Raw genomic sequence first — 20,114 nt, 5'->3', positions numbered from 1 at the left:
TTATGCATGTGAATATATATATATATATTTATTAATTTCCCAATTCATATTTATAATCATATTACACTCTAACATATGTTTACATTTCAGATACACACACACACACACAGTTGTGTTTTGTATAACAATTTATTTTATTTTAATCTTAACCGTTGTATGCAACATTTTAGACAAAAATGGCATTTACATAATTTAGTGAAGGTGGGGCACACAGTGCAAGCCCCAGCCCTGCAGTGGGTGTGTTTCTATGCAGGAAATGCTTACGGCTTTCACTGAGTGGGTGAATGGTTCGCATGTGAGAGCTCTAGGTCCTGTTCCAGATAAGAGATCACTCACCCGGGCCAGCAAAGGAAAGGGAGGGACACCCGACATGAGTCTGCTGACTGCCTCCTGCTAGCAAGACAGTCATCCCGGTAAGGGCTGATCATCTTCAATATATTAGTGGATACTTATTTTTTTATTAAGGGTGGTAGTTGGATCATTTAAGCTTCTTAATTGCATGTGCGGTTTCCTTTCCAGCAGGGTATGAAGTTGAAGATACATAGATTTGAGTATAACATGCTGCTCCTTCTGTGTCTTCTATAGACTATTATGGAGAAGTGAAAGGGGGGGTCGGGGGGGGGGGGTTGGAAACTTAATCTGACTAGATTGTAGTTAGAAATCTCTGTGGGAGCTTCTTCTGTCTCTTTTCTTCATTGGAAGACATTGCATGTGGATAGATTGTCAAGTAAAAATATATATTCTGTAGTAAAGGGTCTTTTAAAATGGTTAAAGCACTGAGGGGAAAGCTGGTCACTGGTAAGGGGAACTGTGCGGGGTTAGCCAGCCACTGGTAGTGGGACTGGTGGGGGGAGGGGGTCGGGGTTAGTATTAAAATGATTACAGCTGATAAACCGAGGAGGGGTCTGATCTAGTGCAGGGTTTCAGGGAGCGCCCCCTTGCAAGAGCACAGAGGATGATTGTATGAAATATCCCCTCTTTAAACACTGAGGCAGAGCTGACTCTACAGTGTTTAATAAAAGCCTGCTGCAGTGAGAGCTGAATGTTTGGAAAGGGGATAGGGACAGATGGGATGTGTGAGAAGTGAATCCTGGAAAGCTATAGCCCATGCTACACTGAGGCTTTTTTTTTTCTGGAAACTTTAGGCTTTGACCTAGTTAAAAAAAAAAAAAAAACTCTGACAGGAAGGGGAGGAGAAATTAAAGGGGGGAAAAGAGGTGGGCATCCTTAAAGAATTAAAGTCGATTATTCCAGTGTGTGCTCGGGAGGGGAGTGGAAAGATCATGTTGTTTCTCTCCCCACCCTCCTATTCATTCCTGACAAAAGGGCACATCTGAAGTGCACAAAGGGTTTCTCCCATCTGGCACCACGTGTAGCAGGGAACTTTCACTTTATTTAAAGGGACATTTGGTTAGGAGTTGGGAATACAGGAAGAAGCTCTACTTGCCAGCAATATAAAGAGATCTGGAGAGGATCATTCTGGTATACCATTTTTATTATTAATCTTGCAACGGGCATATCCATAAACCATGGTATACTTATTGCATTTTCTGTCATGAGGAAAGATATACAGAAAGTTGCAATAAGTAACAAAGGCTTAATCCCAGGGGGCTGCAAGAACAGAAATAACTGATCTGTTTTAAGGAAGGTGGTCTGATGTGTCTGATTTTAAAAGGAGTTTTAAAGCAAAGGAGATGGGTAAAAGTTATTATGTGGTGACAAGCTATCTGTATATGAGATAAACATCCCTATCATTAAATGACAGCAACCTGACAATTATATTTTAGGGTTACTGCTATTTTTAGATATTTTCTCTTCATTCCAAAACATACAGCACCATTCCCTAGCAATCTAGCACTAACCATCCTGGAAATAGTATTTCTTTGGCAGAAGGAACATTCTGACACGATAATTATCCTGATACTATACCAGGTACAAATTTGTGGGGACATGAAGGGTCTCAAGTGACCATTGTGATGTTACGCAGACATTGTTCATTTTGATGTTGCTGTTTGTCAATGTGTTGGGGTGCTTTGAGTAAACTCAGTTCTGTCTGTCAATAGGTGATTTTTAGGGTCTGTTTTTTTTTTAAGCAGATAAGGGAGTTTCTGGGCACAATATTATAGTGTGGTGCGTCCAACTGCTGCAGTTTCCCCCTCTGCGTCACTTTAAATCTAGCAGCTCTCATGGCAATAACATCCTTGCTCAAGTGATTAGTGTTAATAGTAGGAAACGCATTACACGCTTTTGTCACCACTGCAAATTAAAGTTTTTGCATCACATTTTAGGGGGGTGTGTGTATCTCCCTAATGTTTAGTCATTATAAGAACCCCTGAGGTTGTCATAAATCCTGGATGTGTCATGAATTGGAAACGATCCAATACCTCGGTCTTAATTATCATTCGGGGTTATGGTAATAATCTCAGCCTTTTTGTCAGCAGGGTAGGAAACTGCCATTAAAATATTTTGTATAGAAGAATTATTTATATCTATCTTGCATCATTTGCTGCCCTGATCTTTATAGCAATACCCTGGTTCATGCAAAATATAATGCAGTGCAGTGTTATATTGTGTTCCTTTTTGTTGAAGGTTTGGAGCTTTACATTTTGAACACTGTTCACCATGTACAAGGATATTTGTTTATTCTCTTCCCGCCATACAAAAGCGCCTTCTAACAGGCTGTGCAATCTTGGAGGCTGCAGCAGTTCCTGGGGAGGGTACTTTGCATGTGAAAGGAGAAGGAAGTTGTCTTGTTTGACCCCCTAGCTCCACATATTTGTATGATGTTACTGTTCAACAGCACTCAAGATCAGATTATGTAAATAATGTGACTGGGAAATATAAATATAACATGCATACAGTTGTCTAATAATAATACATTAACTACAAATATTTGTTTTTTTTAACTGCCATTGGTTTGAGGACACTAGCATTGATCTGCAGCTGCCTCTCTGCCAAGTGGGCTAATGGCACTTTGGGTGCTAGACAGTGTTTGGGAATGTGAAACCTTTGGATATTTGGCACTCAATGATTAAAATCATTGAAGAGGGGCTATGAGAGTGGTGGTCTGTTCAAAGTAAGGTACAGCGGCTACCCAATTTTGGATAGTTTAATAGGATCCGGCATTGGGGGGGGAGGGGTGCTGCAGCGCCTCCCCCCAACCTGCATTTATACATTTTTACATTATGGCAATATATGTATATTACTGATTTTGTATGTACTATTTCCCCACCCAAAATATAGTTCCTGCACTACTGGGATCAGGTGACCTGCTATAATGTAATCCCCCTTTCTGTAACATGTTCCAGCAGCACACTCGGTTTCACTATATTGCAGGGTTAATGGCCAAAGGGAGAGTTCTAGCCAATGGCAAAGAGATTTAAAAAAAAAAATTGGGATAAGTGTTTTGGTTCAGCATTCTGAGAAGTGGGTATTTATTGGTAACTCCTGCTCTCGGGGGTGATCGTTCAAATGATTAACAGTCATTCTTATTTTGTTTTCTGGCAGGGCACGGGAGAGTAACGAACATTCTCTGGACTATGGCTAGAGAGATGCGAGGTCAGTACGAACCTGTAGCAGAGATTGGTGTTGGGGCCTATGGCACTGTGTACAAGGCAAGAGATCTACAGAGTGGCAAGTTCGTGGCCCTCAAAAACGTGCGGGTGAAGACCAACGAGAATGGACTTCCCCTCTCTACAGTGAGGGAGGTAGCCCTCTTGAAACGCCTGGAGCACTTTGACCATCCCAATATTGTAAAGTAAGTAAATCACCGGGGAGAGAGATTAAAGTCGGTGTACCTCTGAGACACCTTTTTACTAGCTGTGAATCACTTTATTTACTCTTAACGGTGAGTAGTTTAGCCTTCTGGAGACATTCGGCATTAGTGCTTACAGCCAGGATTCCTGTTCTTGTGCTATTAGTGTGGGTTATGCATCCCTGCAGTTGTTGGTTTCTGAATAACTTGACTCTACTTGAATACTCTTGAGATTATTCCTAAAGGTTCAGAATTGGTGTAAAGACCTGAAAATTGCTTGCTCTACATGAAGAGTCTAGAAGAGCGATGTTAAGATGTACATTTCCTGAATCTCACAGAAATTGTTGGTCTGCTTGTGACAGGCAAGACATTTCTCCTTTAAAATAGGAGCATAGTAATTTATTGTGATGATAATCTCAAAGTCTTAGATCAAGTTACAAGATCTGTAATTTCTTTTTAACTTAACCCGGCAAATAAAAATTCCACTTGTGTGCACATTTGCATGTCTAAGACAGGTCTGCAACGCTGTGCTTCCCCATTATTGTTTAGCATACAATGCTTCCACAGGAATTCTGGGGGATGACATGCAAATGTGCATTGTCTTACTCTCTTTTTTTGTTTATTATTATTATACATTTTAACATGGAAACCTATATATTTATGCCTACCATATTGCACAGCCTTGGTTAAAGAAGTGCAGCCAGTAAACCTACTTGCAGACGGCTGTTTCAAAAATGAGTGCTCATTTTCATGTCATTACCCAGAATCCCTAACTGCAGTGGAAGCAAGCGATAATGTCAAAAGACAGGGTAGCAGTCCTGTCTGAGATATGCGCATACACCCACAAGTGGTATTTTTATTTTCTGTACAGTGGTGGGTTTTTGTCACTTTTGTCACTTTTTTTTTTTTTTTTTAAACCCCCCCATAACTTAAAACCAAATTCTTCTGTGTAAGGGGGTTAAATCTGGTGTAACAGACTATTAATAAGGAGAAACTTTACATTCCTACTGCCCCCTTTTTTTAATATTCTAGTACTTGAGTCAGAGAGTGAGAGACTGATTGAGCGAGGATACTAATTGTAGGACGCAGGTTGTTTTCGGTTGCACTCCTTTCCCCACATTACCGAGGCCCAGGTTGATAACATTACTTTCCAAATGTCACGTCGAGCTGATGCTGGGATTTAAATTGCATCCTCTTTGAAAGGCAGACGCCATGTTATCACTGAGCCATCCTTATCGCCCATTATTTAATGGCTATAATAGGGGGAGAAAATGAACAGTCACCCTTTTCTCTTCTGGATAAACTGCTGTAACATAGCAGCAATAAACTATATATGATTTTGACAGGCAAGTCCTTTGTTCATGCTGCGGAAGATACCTGCATTCATGATTTGATTTATTTTTGGAGCGGAGATAAATATATCACCATTTATAACTTTATGAGGTGTAAACTGGCGTTAAAGCAATGTACTACATTGGAGCAATGTGGGAAAAAATTATTCTGCAGAGGGAGAAACGTCTTTCTTTTACTTAGTCTTTTGCCATTTTTCCCCCGCCCCTTCACCGCCTCTGTTTTACTATTAAATTAAGCAGTATAAATTTGTTACAAATAAGTATAACCTCCTTCATATTCATGTAGAAATTGGGTGAACTAGACCAGGGGAGTGCAAACTTTTGCTGCTGCGCCCCCTGTCTTCCCTGCCTGGATGCTCGCGCCCCTCCCCTCAATACCTTAGACCTGCATGCATCAAGACGCTACAGGGTCGTGACGCGTCATTTGACGCTGTGTTGCCATGGCAACGAGTCACAGAGCGCCTGAACCTCGGTAAGTATATGGGTGCAGAGGCCTCGCGTGATCCACCGGCATTTCATTTAAATGCCTTGGGGAAGCGTCCCCCCAGTTTGCGCATCGCTGAACTAGACCAGTTGAATAAGTGAAGACCTGACATATATCTGCATGCAAAAATAGTGAACTGTGAATTGTAGTCGGTTGTAGAGTAATGGGAAAGTGAAGGCAAAATGCAGAGTGACCATTTTGGTTCAAATAAATTGATAGTGTTCTATTGAACAGGACAAAGTACACAACATGCACGTATTCTAGATCCCTGTTATTTTGTCTCTGCGCACCTATTTACTGGAGAACCACAGGAGAGATGATCACCTACAAACCATCCCGGTGAAAAATGCTGTTGTCTTGAGTGAAGAAGGATGTCCTTCAGTTTATCCTTGACCTTCAGGCTGACAATATTGGAATTGTTTCAGAGAAACACATGCATTTGTATTCGGGGGAGGGAAAGAAGTGAGAGATGCGAAATATCTCCAGTGTTCCTCTAAAACTATCAAACGATGCCTCTAAACAATGTGTATCAGCACAAGGCTTGGAAGAATCATCTCCAGTTTGGGGCACAACAGGCTTGAGTGGTGACATGTTGACATGTGCTTGTTGCGTAAGGGCAATATTCTTTAGTTCTCAATTATATCAGTACAATTTAATCAAGAAGACACTACAACATTGTGTAGTCATTTTTTCAGAGTATGACCATGTCCAAAAACACTGTAGCAAGGGATTCTGGGAAAGGACATGCCACCTTTTGCTTCAAAACCATATAACATGGTCCCCCTGAAAGCTTAGGCTAAGGCCCCGCTCCCTCAGTCAGCGCGCCCGCACTGCAGACAGGCGGGGCGCTGACAGACACAGACCGCGATATGCGGTCTGTAGGGAGGTGAGTGGGAGGGGGGGCGTGGCTTGAGCGGAGGGACCCGCTACTCCCCTCCCTCCCTGCTCGGGCTGCAGGAGGGAGCTGCTGCGGGTTGCTGTAAGGTAAGCAGCTCCCTCCCCCTTCTGCCACAAAAAAAACCACACACACACAGTGACACACAAACACTACCTTGAGTAGGAAGCTGCCTGATGACAGCTCCCGCCGCTGATTGGCTCATCAGCGCACCACGTGACACGTCACTGCTCAGGATCACAATGTTCTTGAATCCCCTGCCGGCTGACGCGTCACAGTGCGTAGTGAGCCGTCAGCGAGGGGGGACTGGGACCGGCTAGGGAGAATTCCCCTGCTGGTGGGGAATGCCCGCGCGGCCGTCCGCGCAGCCGGGAGCAGCGGGTCCCAGCCCTTATGCTTGCTGCATTTTCACAGCTTTGAGCACAGCCTGGGGTAAGATGCATAGCCAGTAAACCCACCTTAATGGGTCTCATCAGTGTGGGGTGGGTTATACTGGCTTTGCAAAATGAAACTTAGGATAGGCATCACCACACTTAGTTAAGTTATGGTGGGTCCAAAAAGTGACAAAAACCCTCCACAGTAAAGCATATAGCAAATGGAAATATTACTGTATGCTCATTTGCATGTCTTAGACAGGTCTGCAACCCTGCCTTTCACCATTATCACCCAGCACACCGTGCTTCCACTTCAGCAAGGGATTCTGGGAAATGACATGCAAATGAGCGCACCGTGTCACCTTTTGCCTGAAAAACCATTGTTACATGTAGCCCATAGAAGCTGTTAACACAGCTTTAAAGCACAGTATGGGAATCAGATGCAAAGCCAGAGAAAGCATTCACAGACATGCTTCAACCTTAATGGGTATCATCAGTGTGAAGTTGGTTGTACTGCTGGCTTTGCATTTTCAAGACTGTAGGGTTTACCATCACGTTTTAAGTTATGGTGGGTGAAAAAGGCAACAAGAAACCTCCACCGTTTTGCATATAGCAAATAAAAAGATCACGTGTGAGCACATTCACGTGTCTTAGGCAGGTCTGCAACCCTGCCTTTCACCACACAGTGCCACCTTTTGCTTCAAAACCCCCATGATGTAAAAATGAACATGTCAGAAAATAAAAAAGGATGTTAGAGCAATTCATTTTAGGGAAGAACACGATTAGGAAGGAAGAGAAACAAAAGACAAATATATTGACATCCTCAATCTGCAAATAGGATCTGCGTATCATATATGGGTTTGCAGTGTAAGTTCTGAGTCGTAAATAGATTACTGCATGCACATTTATATGTGATATTGGTTTTTCCTTATCCAAGGGACCACGAGAGAGTTTAACAGCCTTACCTGTCCTTGACATGTGCATGCTTTTAAAGCCCTGGGCATTCTTTCAAGGCTTGCATATTCTTATTTTATTTTTGTCCCTCCAAGTACATTTCTCTCAAGGTTATGTGCAAGCTGGAGAATGTTTGAGCCACATGCCCTGATCAGACTATAGCAGTTGAAATATTTTACTACCAAAAGGGATAACATTCTTCTTAAACACCCTTTCACTGTCTGAATACCATCTGTGACCTGCTATGGAGGCGTTTATAGCAATTCAGAGGTATTAATGTATGAAACAAACTGAGATAACACCCCAGCCGAGGTACAGTAGATCCAAGTTCAATATTTTCCAGAATGATGGAAACTGTTCAGCTCATTTTAATTGAGTTATCTGGTCGGCAGTTTTAAATGTCGGTGAACCTGGCAAGAGTTGTGCAGTTGCTCATCTAGTTTTTTTTTTTTTTTTTTTTAAATATATCGTTGAAATACAATATGTAGCACTTCACAGTACTAGGTACAGGTAATCTAAAGTTAAGGTGACTATTAATTTAGTAGAGGGTTAAGGAACGCTAGACATGTAAAAATGAGCATTGGTAGAATATAATATTACTGAGCTGTGAATCATGTACATTTTTTTAGAGCTGTGTGTGTGTGTGTGTCTCATTAGCCCTTGTCGACCCCCTGCTGGATGAAGGCCTCCCCAATGCTCTTCCAGGTACGGTTGTTGCAAACCTTCATGTTGCTCCAACAAATTTAATTCCCCCTCCCCCATGTTACTTTTGGTCATCGTCTTCGGTCTTTTGATATCCCTTGGCATTCAGTAGAGCACCATCTTTGTCCAATTATGGTAATTTATTCTTGTGATATGTCTGGGACACTGCCATTTTAATTTCTTCGCCATTGTGATGTCAGGCGTTTTGTTTGGTTTCGAACCAATTCATTATTTTTCCTGTGTATTCGGGTAATACCCAGCATACATCTCTGCATACTTCTGGTGTGAAGCTTCTGACCTGTGTTCACATTTAGGGTCCATGTTTCACATGCATACGTGAGCACTGGCAGGGTAGACTGGTCAAACACTTTTTTTTTCCTTTTGAGGCACAAAGTGTGTATATTTCACCCAAGCAAAAAAAAACTTATGTTTTTGAACAGCTGTTTTCTCCATGAAAAGAAAACTGCTGACCCATACCAAGTGTGTTGGAATTTAGATGTACATAATGAATTAACAAAAAATATGACTTTAATATTTCCACAAACCTAACTGAAAACCTCAGGAATGTACCATACATGCTTAGTTCATGATGGGCCTGCCTACATTTTAAAAATAATGCGGACACCGTCCCAAAGTTGCCGTAGTCTGGGATGATTTCTAAAGACTATCCCTTTTTTTTTTTTTTAATGTCTACATTTCCAGTATTTATTTAAAATAGACATTTTCAATGGATATTACTGCGCAGTTTCAGGGGGCATAAAATGACAAATTAAGCAATGGTGAACATTTTTTTGTTGTTGGTCATTCAATGACATTTACTGTGCTTGTCATTATCTCCTACTGTCTACTAAGACCAGGCAGCTCAGATAGTACAGCTAGATGGGTGTGTCTGCGTTGTTGATGGGGTGTTCAGCCTTAGTTGGGGTGGGGATCCTGATGAGTGGTAAGAAATAGGAGTTTAGTATTTTGGGGAAGGATATGGTAAAATGGAGAGATTAACATTTATCTTCAACACTCTGAGCTTTCCTCCTTCCAACTGGGGGGGTTTAGTCTGGGGAGGGAGGAAACTGGTGCAAACTGGTTTTGTGGTGACCTGCTAATTGCTAGAACCAGTGGCATAGCCAGGATTTTTACCTGAGGTAGGGCATTTTGGCTCGGGGTGAGGAACTAATGATGTGCAGGCAAAATAACCTCAACGGGGAGGAAAGACAGCGGTCACGGCCGCGCAGCAAGTGAACAGGGCTGGACTGTGCTGTGAAAAAATCTTCTTTATTATAACATGGAAGTTAAAGAGAGAGAGGGAGGCACCCCCCGCAACTCTAACGCATTTCAGCTGCAACGGGCCTTTCTCAAAGAGAATGATGTGCGTCCCACAAGCGTGCAGCAGAGGTGAACTGGCATTGCACCAATAGAGTCTGGCTAGAGAGTCCATGTCGATGTATAGTGCGGTCACGTTATACATGGTGTCAATGTGTAGTCCCAGAGTAGAACCAGAGACTGCATTAGATTTATCGACACAGAGTACAACCAGAGCGCTCTACATCAGCCCTGACTGTATGGAAATGAATGCACATGATTTAGTGGGGCAAAATAAACATGAAATCAACTGAAACATGAAACTTTTTTTTTTTTTTTAAACTAAAAGGGGCAGAATACAATAAAACATGATTTAACACGTGGGAGGAGGGCGGGGATGACATGGGGTGCAGTAAGTGACGTGGGGGTGTCTCCTTGCTTGTCGCCACCAAGCCCTTCTTGCTTGGCTGACTCACGTGGTGGAGCTCTCTTTGCCGCACCAGTGTTGGTCCCTCTATGCGGCTCCGTAGTTTGGGAATGTGAAACTTTGCCCTGGACACCCAGCGCATCCAGGGCATTATTCAGAGGCCTGATGATTATCATTTATTTTTTAATGTTGGGCATCTGGGATTTCAAAGAGGGCCCTAACCTGAATGTAGAGATAGAGAGAGACCATAGGATTAAATACACACACTTTTTAATCCTATGATCTATTTGGCCTGTGCCCACAAGGTGAAATAGTAACCGACAGTGGGCTAAAGAAATGGAGGTAGAAAAACACTGTGACTTATAGTTATGTCCCCAACATGTAAATAAAAGAACGGTGTGTATGGCGACATTCTCAACCTCTTCCATGTCAGTGCGGGCAGCAATGCATTGTTGACACCTGACCAGTGAAGGGTTTAATTGAACGAAACAACGCCTCGACCCTCGCATCTCATTTGTACAGGGCAAGCCACAGCCAGTTGGCCTTCCTTATGCATTGCTGCCATAACTCAAGCAGCAATGGGCGTCCCCCCCTGCCACACATTCTCAGATCTGCTCTTTAACAGGAAGCCTCTTGTGCTTCAGCCAAAAACATAGGGCTTCTAGGCCAGGCCAGCTCTCTCACAGCTGCATGGCAGTCTGCCTATAGGAGCATTAACCCCTTCATTCTTTTGGGCACCATCTGATAATCACTGTTTGGTTGACATGTGCAAGTAGTACCTATCTACAACAGTGTCTTGGTAAGCAAGCATTTTATATTCAGGTCTCTCCTCTAAAAATTTAGCATGGTTCAGTATATTGTAATCCGTGCTTTTTTTGTAATATAACCCCCTTGTCCCGTGTCTATGGGAACTACGTGTGCTGCCGTTACCTGTGGCTCATAGAAGGCCTGAGTCTCCGCATCTAGGAGCCTGGCGTGAGCTCCCGTTCTCCTCGGTGCAGCGCCTCCACCTGGGAGGGATCCCAGCGCAGAGGGATAGCCCCTTTCAGGACCACTTACAGTGAAATGATACACACACCAGTATATAACAATTGGTTTACTGCCAATAGAATAACGATTTAACAGTACCATACAATATAACACACAATACAATAATAACAACACAGGGTGACTGTCCCCCAAAGTACCCAAGGTGCGTGGCACCAATACCCCTGGTATCCTCCCCCAATGAGTCAGTTCCACCCATGTGTAGGGAGTAGCGCTACCCCTGTGGACCGTTGGTGCACTTTACCTTCCTGGGCACTCCTGTACCCAGGTACCGCGGAAGGAGCCAAAAGTATGGTATCTGATACCACGACGTCTGCTGAATCCTCTCTCTCAAGTCCGCATAGGGATCCGCCACTGAGGGAGCTCCAGATGGAGGGTGTCCCCCAATGTCTATAGTTGCCTGTGGTCTGATCCCAAACCGCAGGCTGCAGCTCACCGCGTGGCGTTTCTTCGCTGGTGCTACACCTGACACTATAAGGCTAAAAGGTAGCATCCCTGTCTGGGGTCTTCCCTATAGCAGCCACAATCTAAAAGGGGACTTAGGACCAAGCTGGGACCTAAGGGACAAACCTAGTCCAGGGGAGCACTGCTCCCTGGACACTACCTCAACGGTTCTCCCCTTCTTCCAATTGCCAGTAACTTCAGCAACTCCAGTAACTGCCAAACTGTGTCAATTCTACCTGCATGTCCCTCAGGCTCCTGGGACATGTCCCTTGCGGAGCCTCTCCTAAGATGGCCGCCGCAACTCTGGTGACTGCGCACGTGCAAAGACTCAACTGCGCGAACCGGAGTTCCGCAGCTCCCTTACACCGCATCCGTCCCCCTCCCCGGCACTGGAGGTAAGAAGGGTCACGGGTATATTCTCCCCCTGGTGGAGAATCCGTCACCGCTTGGGAACATCGTATACACACAGAACTTGTATAATGAAAATGCAGAACAATTATACAACTTAACACAATACAATTTACTCTAAATCAAATGAAACATTTCGGTGAGCATGGTGATAACCAAAGCTAGCTTACTCCGAGACAGCTGCTGAGACTCAATGAGGGGTCCCTAATGAATCATATGCCACTCTAGTAGGAGGGCGTCTCATTCGTTTGCTTCTGCGAGTCTCTTTTTCAGCAACTCCTTGGGAGAGGCAATTGTGGGCTTGAGGCCCTGTCCCCCTCATAAGGGGTGAACCAGTCTCTACAAAGTCTCTTTGGGGCACAAAGCTCCGGCTTCTTGGGTCAACTGGTCGGCTTGTTGAAGCTACTGGTGAGGGTTCTTGCGGCACGGACCCATTACCCGTTGCTCCTTCGGTAGGTGCCCACCAGTCTCCATTTGAACTAGCAGAGGTTCCTTCCATAGGATCCTGATTTGGTTCGGTCACAGAATCTGGGTTCTCGGGGTAACCCCTCTGGTTCACTGACCGTTACTACTGTTTCTCGCTCGGGTCCCTTTCCCCCATTTGAGGAATAAGCAGCAAGTTTTTCGGTGCCAAACCTTTACCCTGCCATCCGCGTCTCGGATGCGGTAGACAGTGAGGCCTGGCATTTGGAACTCTACTTCAAAGGGCCCGTCTCTTCAGCGATCAGCTAGCTTGTGTTTACCGGGAATCCCTAGGTTTCGTACGAGAACGGCGTCTTCGGGTCGACGTTCCCGATAGCGGACCTTGTGGTAATACCTTCGCTTATTGCACGCATTCAGCGGGGCTGTGGCTTTTTCCGCCAACTGATATACGTGGTGCAGGCTGTCCTGAAGTCTCTTCACATACTTGGGGTACCCAATATGGCTCACTAAATATGTGCCTCTCGCCCGAACATCATAAAGTATGGTGTGGATTCATGCCGGGTGTAGTTGTAAGCATGCACTAGCGATTGAACGTGCTTGCTCCATTCGGCTTATAACTTTAGCCACCGGAGAACACATCCTGGTGTTCAATCAATTCTTTCCTGATCACCCTGGCAGTGGGCACCTTTTTGGGTTAATCCCTCAGTCTAGGTAGGACAGGAAATTGACTTTTGCAGGTAGGCCATAAAAGGCCCCTCCCTCTACCTGCACCTTTGTCTTTTTCCTGTCCTCACAGCTAGTAGTAGGGTTTTTTTGTTTTGTAAGTTGGTCTCACCTAAACTGCAACTAGTGCAGTGATCTAGGGACCTCAACCTCTCTGCCCTGACGCTCCGATCGACGCGCCCCGTGCCCGAGGGTGGCAAGACGGAGACCTCAGAAGTTGGGGGAACCCCCAGGAGCGGTGTACACGCAGGGGGGGTGAGCAGCAGGAGCTGCGTGAAGGCTCAGACTGACCACGATAGCGCCTGGAGCGCTGTGGTAGGAGGAATAAAATCAAATCCTATTCCCGTTAGGGAAACTAACTAGACTTTGTTGTGGCCCTTTCTAATGCGCTGGCCAACTAACCTGGTTCCCAGCACAAAACATATGAAACAGTAAAATAGGAAAGTCTTATCTGAATTGCAGGGATTCCTTCACAGGGTCTTGTGTCGCTCCTTCACTCCAGGAACGCCAGTTCTGGGGAGCAATCTTTATCCTGGGTGTGAATCCCAGCTGGACCCCACAGGCTTGCTTCAGTCCTAGGGTCCATAACAGCCAGACTCTCACCTGGCTGGGAGAAGTTTCACTTCCTCTCTCTCTCTCTCTCTGGAGGAAAGCAGTCACTTTCTCTGACGGCTTCCTGCCTTTTTATGCCTGTTTAATCAGGAGTTCATTGTCCACACCTCCCTGTTCAGGTATGAAATCAAACACCCGTGCAGTCTTGGAAGGTAGTTAACCTCTTCACTCCCTTACACTGATGAATGAATGCCTTTTCGCTGGTACATGTCCACTTGTCTCCGAAGGGTGTCTGTGGGGATGCGGCCTTCTGCCGAGGTTCCTCTGGGTAGATCTTCAGGAGCTGGAGGACCTTGGTTTTGCTGGAGTAGCCTTCTACGAAGCGGCGTTAGTATTCGCAGAATCCTATGCCATCACGTTGTCTGGTCTGGGCCAGTTCACCACAGCTTCAACCTTAGCAGGGTCGGTAGCCACTCCGTCTATGGACACTATATGACCCACGTAGGTGATTGACATGCAGCAGAACCGGCATTTGTCCAGGGACAACTTCAGGCCTTCTTTACCCAGTCTGTTCTTTACCTTCAGGAGGCGTTGCTCGTGCCCTTCTAGAGTCTTACCGAACACCATGATATCGTCCAGGCAGACTAGGCATTCCCGGGGATTCATATCCCTGATGGTGTTCTCCACTACACTTTGGAAGGTCGCGGGAGCACCACAAATGCCTTGGGGCATCCGGGTGAACTGATAGAACCTGAGGGGACAGACAAACGCCGTCTTCTCCTTGTCTTCGGAGCTCATAGGTACCTGATGGTTCCCAGATCTCAGGTCCAGCACGCTGAACTGGCTTCCTGACGGGGCACTAAGGATTTCTTCTATCCTCGGCAAAGTGTATTGATCCGGTACTGTACGATGGTTCAGAGTCCGGTAGTCTACGCACAGGAGGACTGACCCATTCTTCTTGCGTACTACCACGATCGGGGAGGCACCCTACGCGTTTCATGGATCCTTCCGCTTGCCTTACTCCCATGTGTGTATCAAACATTTGCATCTATGTGCACTCTCCTAACGAACCTGAGACCTCCCGTGACGTCATACCCGGATACAAGCCGCAGACACACCATCTACTCTCGCGAGAGAGGCTTGCAGACATCCGGGGGATCGGGAGTGACATACCAAGTAGAGGGAAGCCAGCCATAACGAGCACCAGCGAGCCGGAGGTTCAGCGCGCCCCAGCAGGTCTGGGAGGTGCAACGCCGGAGCCCCGAGAGTAGCTGTTTGCGGAAGGCGATTTCCTATTATGAGATTATCAATGCACATTTCCTACTTGGGTCCAGTAAGTAGGATTCCAACTGCTGTTTGACACCGTGTGGAGAGGAGCTGTTTTTAAATTGTCATTGTTCATTAAATGTACCTTTTTATTTTACTCACTATTTTGCACAAGTGTTTTCCGCTGGGGTCTAAGCATCCCCTTTCTCTTGCTAATCTGTCTGGTATACCAACAGTGTTGCACTACATTGTTTTTGTTTTTTCTTTCCACATATGCGGTACCCCCCAAATTGATCATCTTTGGAGTCATCGTGTGTTTGGACTTAACTCCTATTGCTATTTACCAAGGACTTTCTGATAGTATCGGACACTGATATTGTTTGTCTTATTAACACTTTATATTGTGTTAAAAAAAATTCCGCTTGCGCCATTTGGTAACATTGTCTGTATTGTAAAGGGGTGCACAAACTCTTCTCCCTGCGCCCCCCCCCCCCCTGCCTGCTCGGCTCCGGCGTCAAATGGGGTCATTTGATGTCCGTTTGTCATGGCGGCACATCGCTGGTAAAGTTACTGAGGCCTCACGTGATCCCCGGCATTTAATTTTCTAAAAATGTTTTATTTATTTTTAAATCAGTTTTGTTCCATGAGAAAATACTTGTAGCATTTATATATTATTTTAACTAAATATATTCTAATATAACAAGCATTTTTGTTTCTATAGCAACCATTTACAAAGTCACATCCCCTTCCTCTTCTGAGACAGGCTCTGCACACCCCTTTTGCCCTCTCTAGCAGTGCACCAATTGGATCTAGTGACTGCTTGGTCACATGATTTTCCACACAGAACTTTGCATCTTGGGTACTCTTCTGCAGCACCAACAGTGATTTAGTGAACCACTGAGCCGAATCTTTGCCGATTGATCGGCAACTTAGCTAATCACTTGTCATTCTGCAGATTTGTATTGATGCACATATTGAATGGAAAATAATAAATACATTTTTCTTAACGGCAGCTTGAACTGCTGCTGTAAACATCCCACAGCAATCACTGTAGGAGAATCTCTAGTACAGAGAGACGCCCATAAGTGCTGGAGAGATCAGTGGTGGTACTTCTCTCCGGCCAGGAATATACTGGACCGCTGCGGAGAGTAACCCTGCACAAGGACTTGCAAAACCCTACCCTAGCGCAAGGTAACCGACAACCCACTCTGTTTTCTACGTTTGTTGTTGGTAAGAGGCCTAGCCCCCCAACCCATAGATGGGGTGTAGTGAGCGTTCCCAACAGGAGCTAGGCTGTTTTGTTCGCTTGTAAACACTGTTTGGCTGATCATAGGCTGTTCACATGGTTAAAGTTGCTTCTAATAAAAGCCTACATTTGTTTTCCCAAAAGTCTCCTGTTTTAAACACCTCTGCACACATCTACAGAGGCAGACACCCCCGCCCCATTGAAACATCCTCTAATGCTGTCTCATAAGGGGAAAAATACATTCCTTCCTGACTCGCATTAATGGCACTTCTCACAGGGTTAACATGTTTTTCCTATGTTCACTTATTTGGTATATCCCTGTGCGGTCTAGGACATTTGGCTGGGACCAAAAGGCTGATGTGTTCCACCACAGGGAAAAAGTCCTTGCTACACTGCCTAGACCAGCCGCTCCGACACGCCATCTTTAAATGTCCCACGCGGAACTTTTAAACGTGCACTTCTCAGACCTGGTTTGTCGTAGCGAGTTGTCAGGCAGCGGTTTGGTCACGTCGAAACAACTCATTACGATCGCTGTATACCTTCCTAAAAAGATCTTGTTTACCTTTGCAGCTACTGCATTTGGGCACCATTACTTAGGCTGCGCTTAAAGTGCCCGCGATGTCGCAACAAAACAATGGACAAATTTGGAAGCCAGGGAAATTTGATTTTTCAGAGACTGTCGCCACATGTGACTCTCTGAACCAATCAATGACCCCGTTGCTGAAAGTTAAATTATAACTTTCGCCGGTGACATCGGTCGCGTCGCCAGCGCTATAAGCGCGGCCTAAGCCTGCTGTATGCAAGCACTCCTAAATCTTTCTCCATCAAGGATTATCCTAATTTATCCCCATTTAATTTGTAAATTGCCTGTTTGTTCTTCCTTCCCAAAGGCATAACCGTACATATATCTGTATTAAACCTCATCTGCCATTTACCTGCCCACGTTTCCAGTCTCTCCAAGTCCTTCTGGAGAGAAATTACATCCTGCTTTGATTCTACTACTTTAGACTTTGCTCTCTCTGCCAACCTCAAGGTCATTAATAAATAAGTTAAAAAGCAGGGGTCCCAGTACCGATCCTTAAGGTACTCCACTCACAACTTTAGCCCAACCTGAAAAAGTTAAATTTATGACAACCCTTTGTTGTCTATCCTTCAATCCAGATGCAAATATTTTTGCCAAGTCCAAATTTGCTTTATTTTGTACACCAACCTCTTGTGTGGAACCGTATTAAAAAGCCTTTGCAAAATCGAAGTAGACCACATCAACGGCATTACCCCGGTCTAAATTCCTACTTGCCTCCTCAAAGAATCTATTAAGATTAGTTTGGCACAACCTATCCTTCATTAATTCTTGCTGACTATTACTAATTTTGTTATCTATGAGGTGTTCCTGAATAGTTTTCCGTACTATACCTTCAAGTAGCTTCCCCACTGTTGGTGTCAGGCTTACAGGTCTGTAATTCCCTGGTTTTGATCTAGCTCCCTTTTTTAAATATAGGCAACACGTCTGCTTTATGCCAATCTTATGGCACTGCGCCTGTGGAAATTGAGTCTTTGAATATTAAATGTAATGGCTTGACTTTTACTGAACACGGAACCCTTGGGTGCATGCCATCTGGGCCAGGTGCTCTACTGTATTTACTTTTATTTTATCAAGCCTAGGCATTTCCTCCGTTAACTAATTGTTCGTTTATATAGAGGCTGTGGTTTCCCCCTGTTGCAATATTTTTGCAATTGACTCCTCCATGGTAAATTTTGTACAGAGACTAATAATAATGTATTTAATACCTCTGCCTTCTCTAGAATCTGTCTGCCCATCTTGTACGGAAAGGGTCCTATATTCTGCTATATTCTAATCTGTTTTGCTTAGTTATGAAGGTACTTGACAAACTTTATAGGGCTGATCTATTTTTATTTATTTTTTTACTAATTTGATTGCCCTTTTGCAATTTGTTACATTCCTTATCATTCTGATACAATGCATTCGTCCCTTCTGACTTTTAAGAATCTAAACGCCTGCCTCTTTTCCATTTCACTTGTTAATGTGGTTAAATTTGTTTAGACTTGTTTCTTTAATAGTTATTACCCAAGAGTATACACTGATAAGTGGGTTTTTCTAACAATGTTTTAAAGACTGCCCATTTATCTTCCATATTTTCCCTGCATAAACATCATCCCAATTTATTCCTTGTAGATTACTCGTTGGGGCAGGCCTCAGTCGCCCCCACTCCCGCGCATCCCATCACTCCCCCTAAACCGCACTTCACGGCTTTTATCTGTGCACGTGCCGCCGGACGCTCCGGCACTCGTGCAGCCGTGACCACTGGACCGAAACCTTAGATTGTAATCTCTCTGGGGCAGGAATTTCCCTTCCTACTGTCTGATTTTGTTTGGTGCACTTATTGTATTGTAATTCCCTGTATTGTCTCTCTAGTAAAGCGCAGAGTAGGTACACTGTGCGCTATATAAATATTTTTACATTTATTTGCCGTATAAGCTGACCGGTCAGTCATCACTTTGCCACTTGGTCTGGTGGGAGGAGCATGGCACAGGGACTGTCCCTGCAATTAATGTGTGGGGGTGGGGTAGGGAGGCAAAGTGCTCCAGGTGTGTAGTGTGGTTGGGGGCATTTTGTGCGAGTGTGTGTGACTGCCAACCTCCCTTTCCTCCCCCCCTACCCCCCTTTAACAAACTGACCCTTACATTCTGGCTGGCACTTATATTTTTTTAGATATTGTCCACTAATTTAGAAGTTTGATCTTGTTTGACCATTGAGTGTGTAGCATTCTGCACTTAACTGGGTTTAAAGGGACAAGTAGGTCCCAGCCCAGTTATAAGGTGAAAGTCTGTTTCCCTCTGCACATGACGGGTGCAATACTGGGTGGTGACCTTTTCTTATCTCCAATGTGATGAGGCTGCTTTTTGTTTTCATGATGGAGCCATCAGAATAGGCCATGCTGTGTCAAATGGGGGTTTATCTCTGGAAAGCAGTCTCCAGCTCTCCTTTATCTTGTGCGGGGATATGATAGTTGAAAAATTGCCTAGAGGAAGGTTTGAAAAAAATTATAATAAAGTAGCTGTTGGATTAATACAAACTGTAATGCTGAGGGGGAACAAATCCAAAGCAGTACAAGCAAAGAAATGACCAGGCGTGCCTCCTTCACAGATCTTCCCAGGTAGCACAGGTGCATGAGGGGGGCAGTCACAGAGCAACACTGGATACCAGAGAGGGGGCGGGCACAGAGCAGCGCACACAGAGAACTCGCCTCCTTTTAGAAAGCCTGTCCATTAGCATCCTTCCTCTACTTGCTTTTACCACAACACCTGTTATCCGGTGCCAAGGCAAAAGAGGCACCTTGAGGCAGTTGCTGAACCCACAAGTACATCCAAAGAATGTCAACCACACCAGTCTGTACCTTGCAATTCCATTGTTTCCTTCAAAATGTAACCTCTTATCAGCAGGACCTACTGATCTATAGTATCAGAATGTGTTAACCTCTTTAATATTTTTTGTATTATAGCTTGATATTTTCACAGCACTGTCTTTCTTCACTTCTCCACTGTTCTGTGGAATTTGCTCACTACTTGTGGAAAAAAAGTAATAATTTTCAGCGTAGGATAATAAGGTTTAAACATCTTTGCTACACGGGTGACCTGCAACACGCTAATAAGCACATCAGTTAGTTGGAGGACACAAGCAGTGCAGAGAGAGATATATTCACTCCTGTAACTCCTCTAACAATTCTTTCCCCAGGTTGATGGATGTT

At 44.6% G+C, this 20,114-nt stretch overlaps 1 protein-coding gene across 1 annotated transcript in view; it reads left to right on the top strand.

Annotated features, from left to right (window-relative positions):
• Nucleotides 1-270: 270 nt before the first annotated feature.
• The window catches only part of CDK4 (cyclin dependent kinase 4), a 49,204-nt gene continuing 29,360 nt past the window's right edge, over nt 271-20,114 (top strand). Inside the window, 3 exon segments of the mRNA XM_075591593.1 lie at nt 271-413; nt 3,508-3,757; nt 20,102-20,114. The exon segment at nt 20,102-20,114 is cut by the window's right edge and continues 123 nt beyond it. Coding sequence (XP_075447708.1) covers nt 3,540-3,757; nt 20,102-20,114 — 231 coding nt within the window. The 5' untranslated portion in view covers nt 271-413; nt 3,508-3,539.

The sequence above is a fragment of the Ascaphus truei genome, chromosome 3 (genome assembly GCF_040206685.1).
Source record: "Ascaphus truei isolate aAscTru1 chromosome 3, aAscTru1.hap1, whole genome shotgun sequence".
Taxonomy (NCBI): Eukaryota; Metazoa; Chordata; class Amphibia; order Anura; family Ascaphidae; genus Ascaphus; species Ascaphus truei.
The sequence above is the reverse complement of the archived record's forward strand: the minus strand, read 5'-3'. Positions and strand labels throughout refer to the sequence as shown.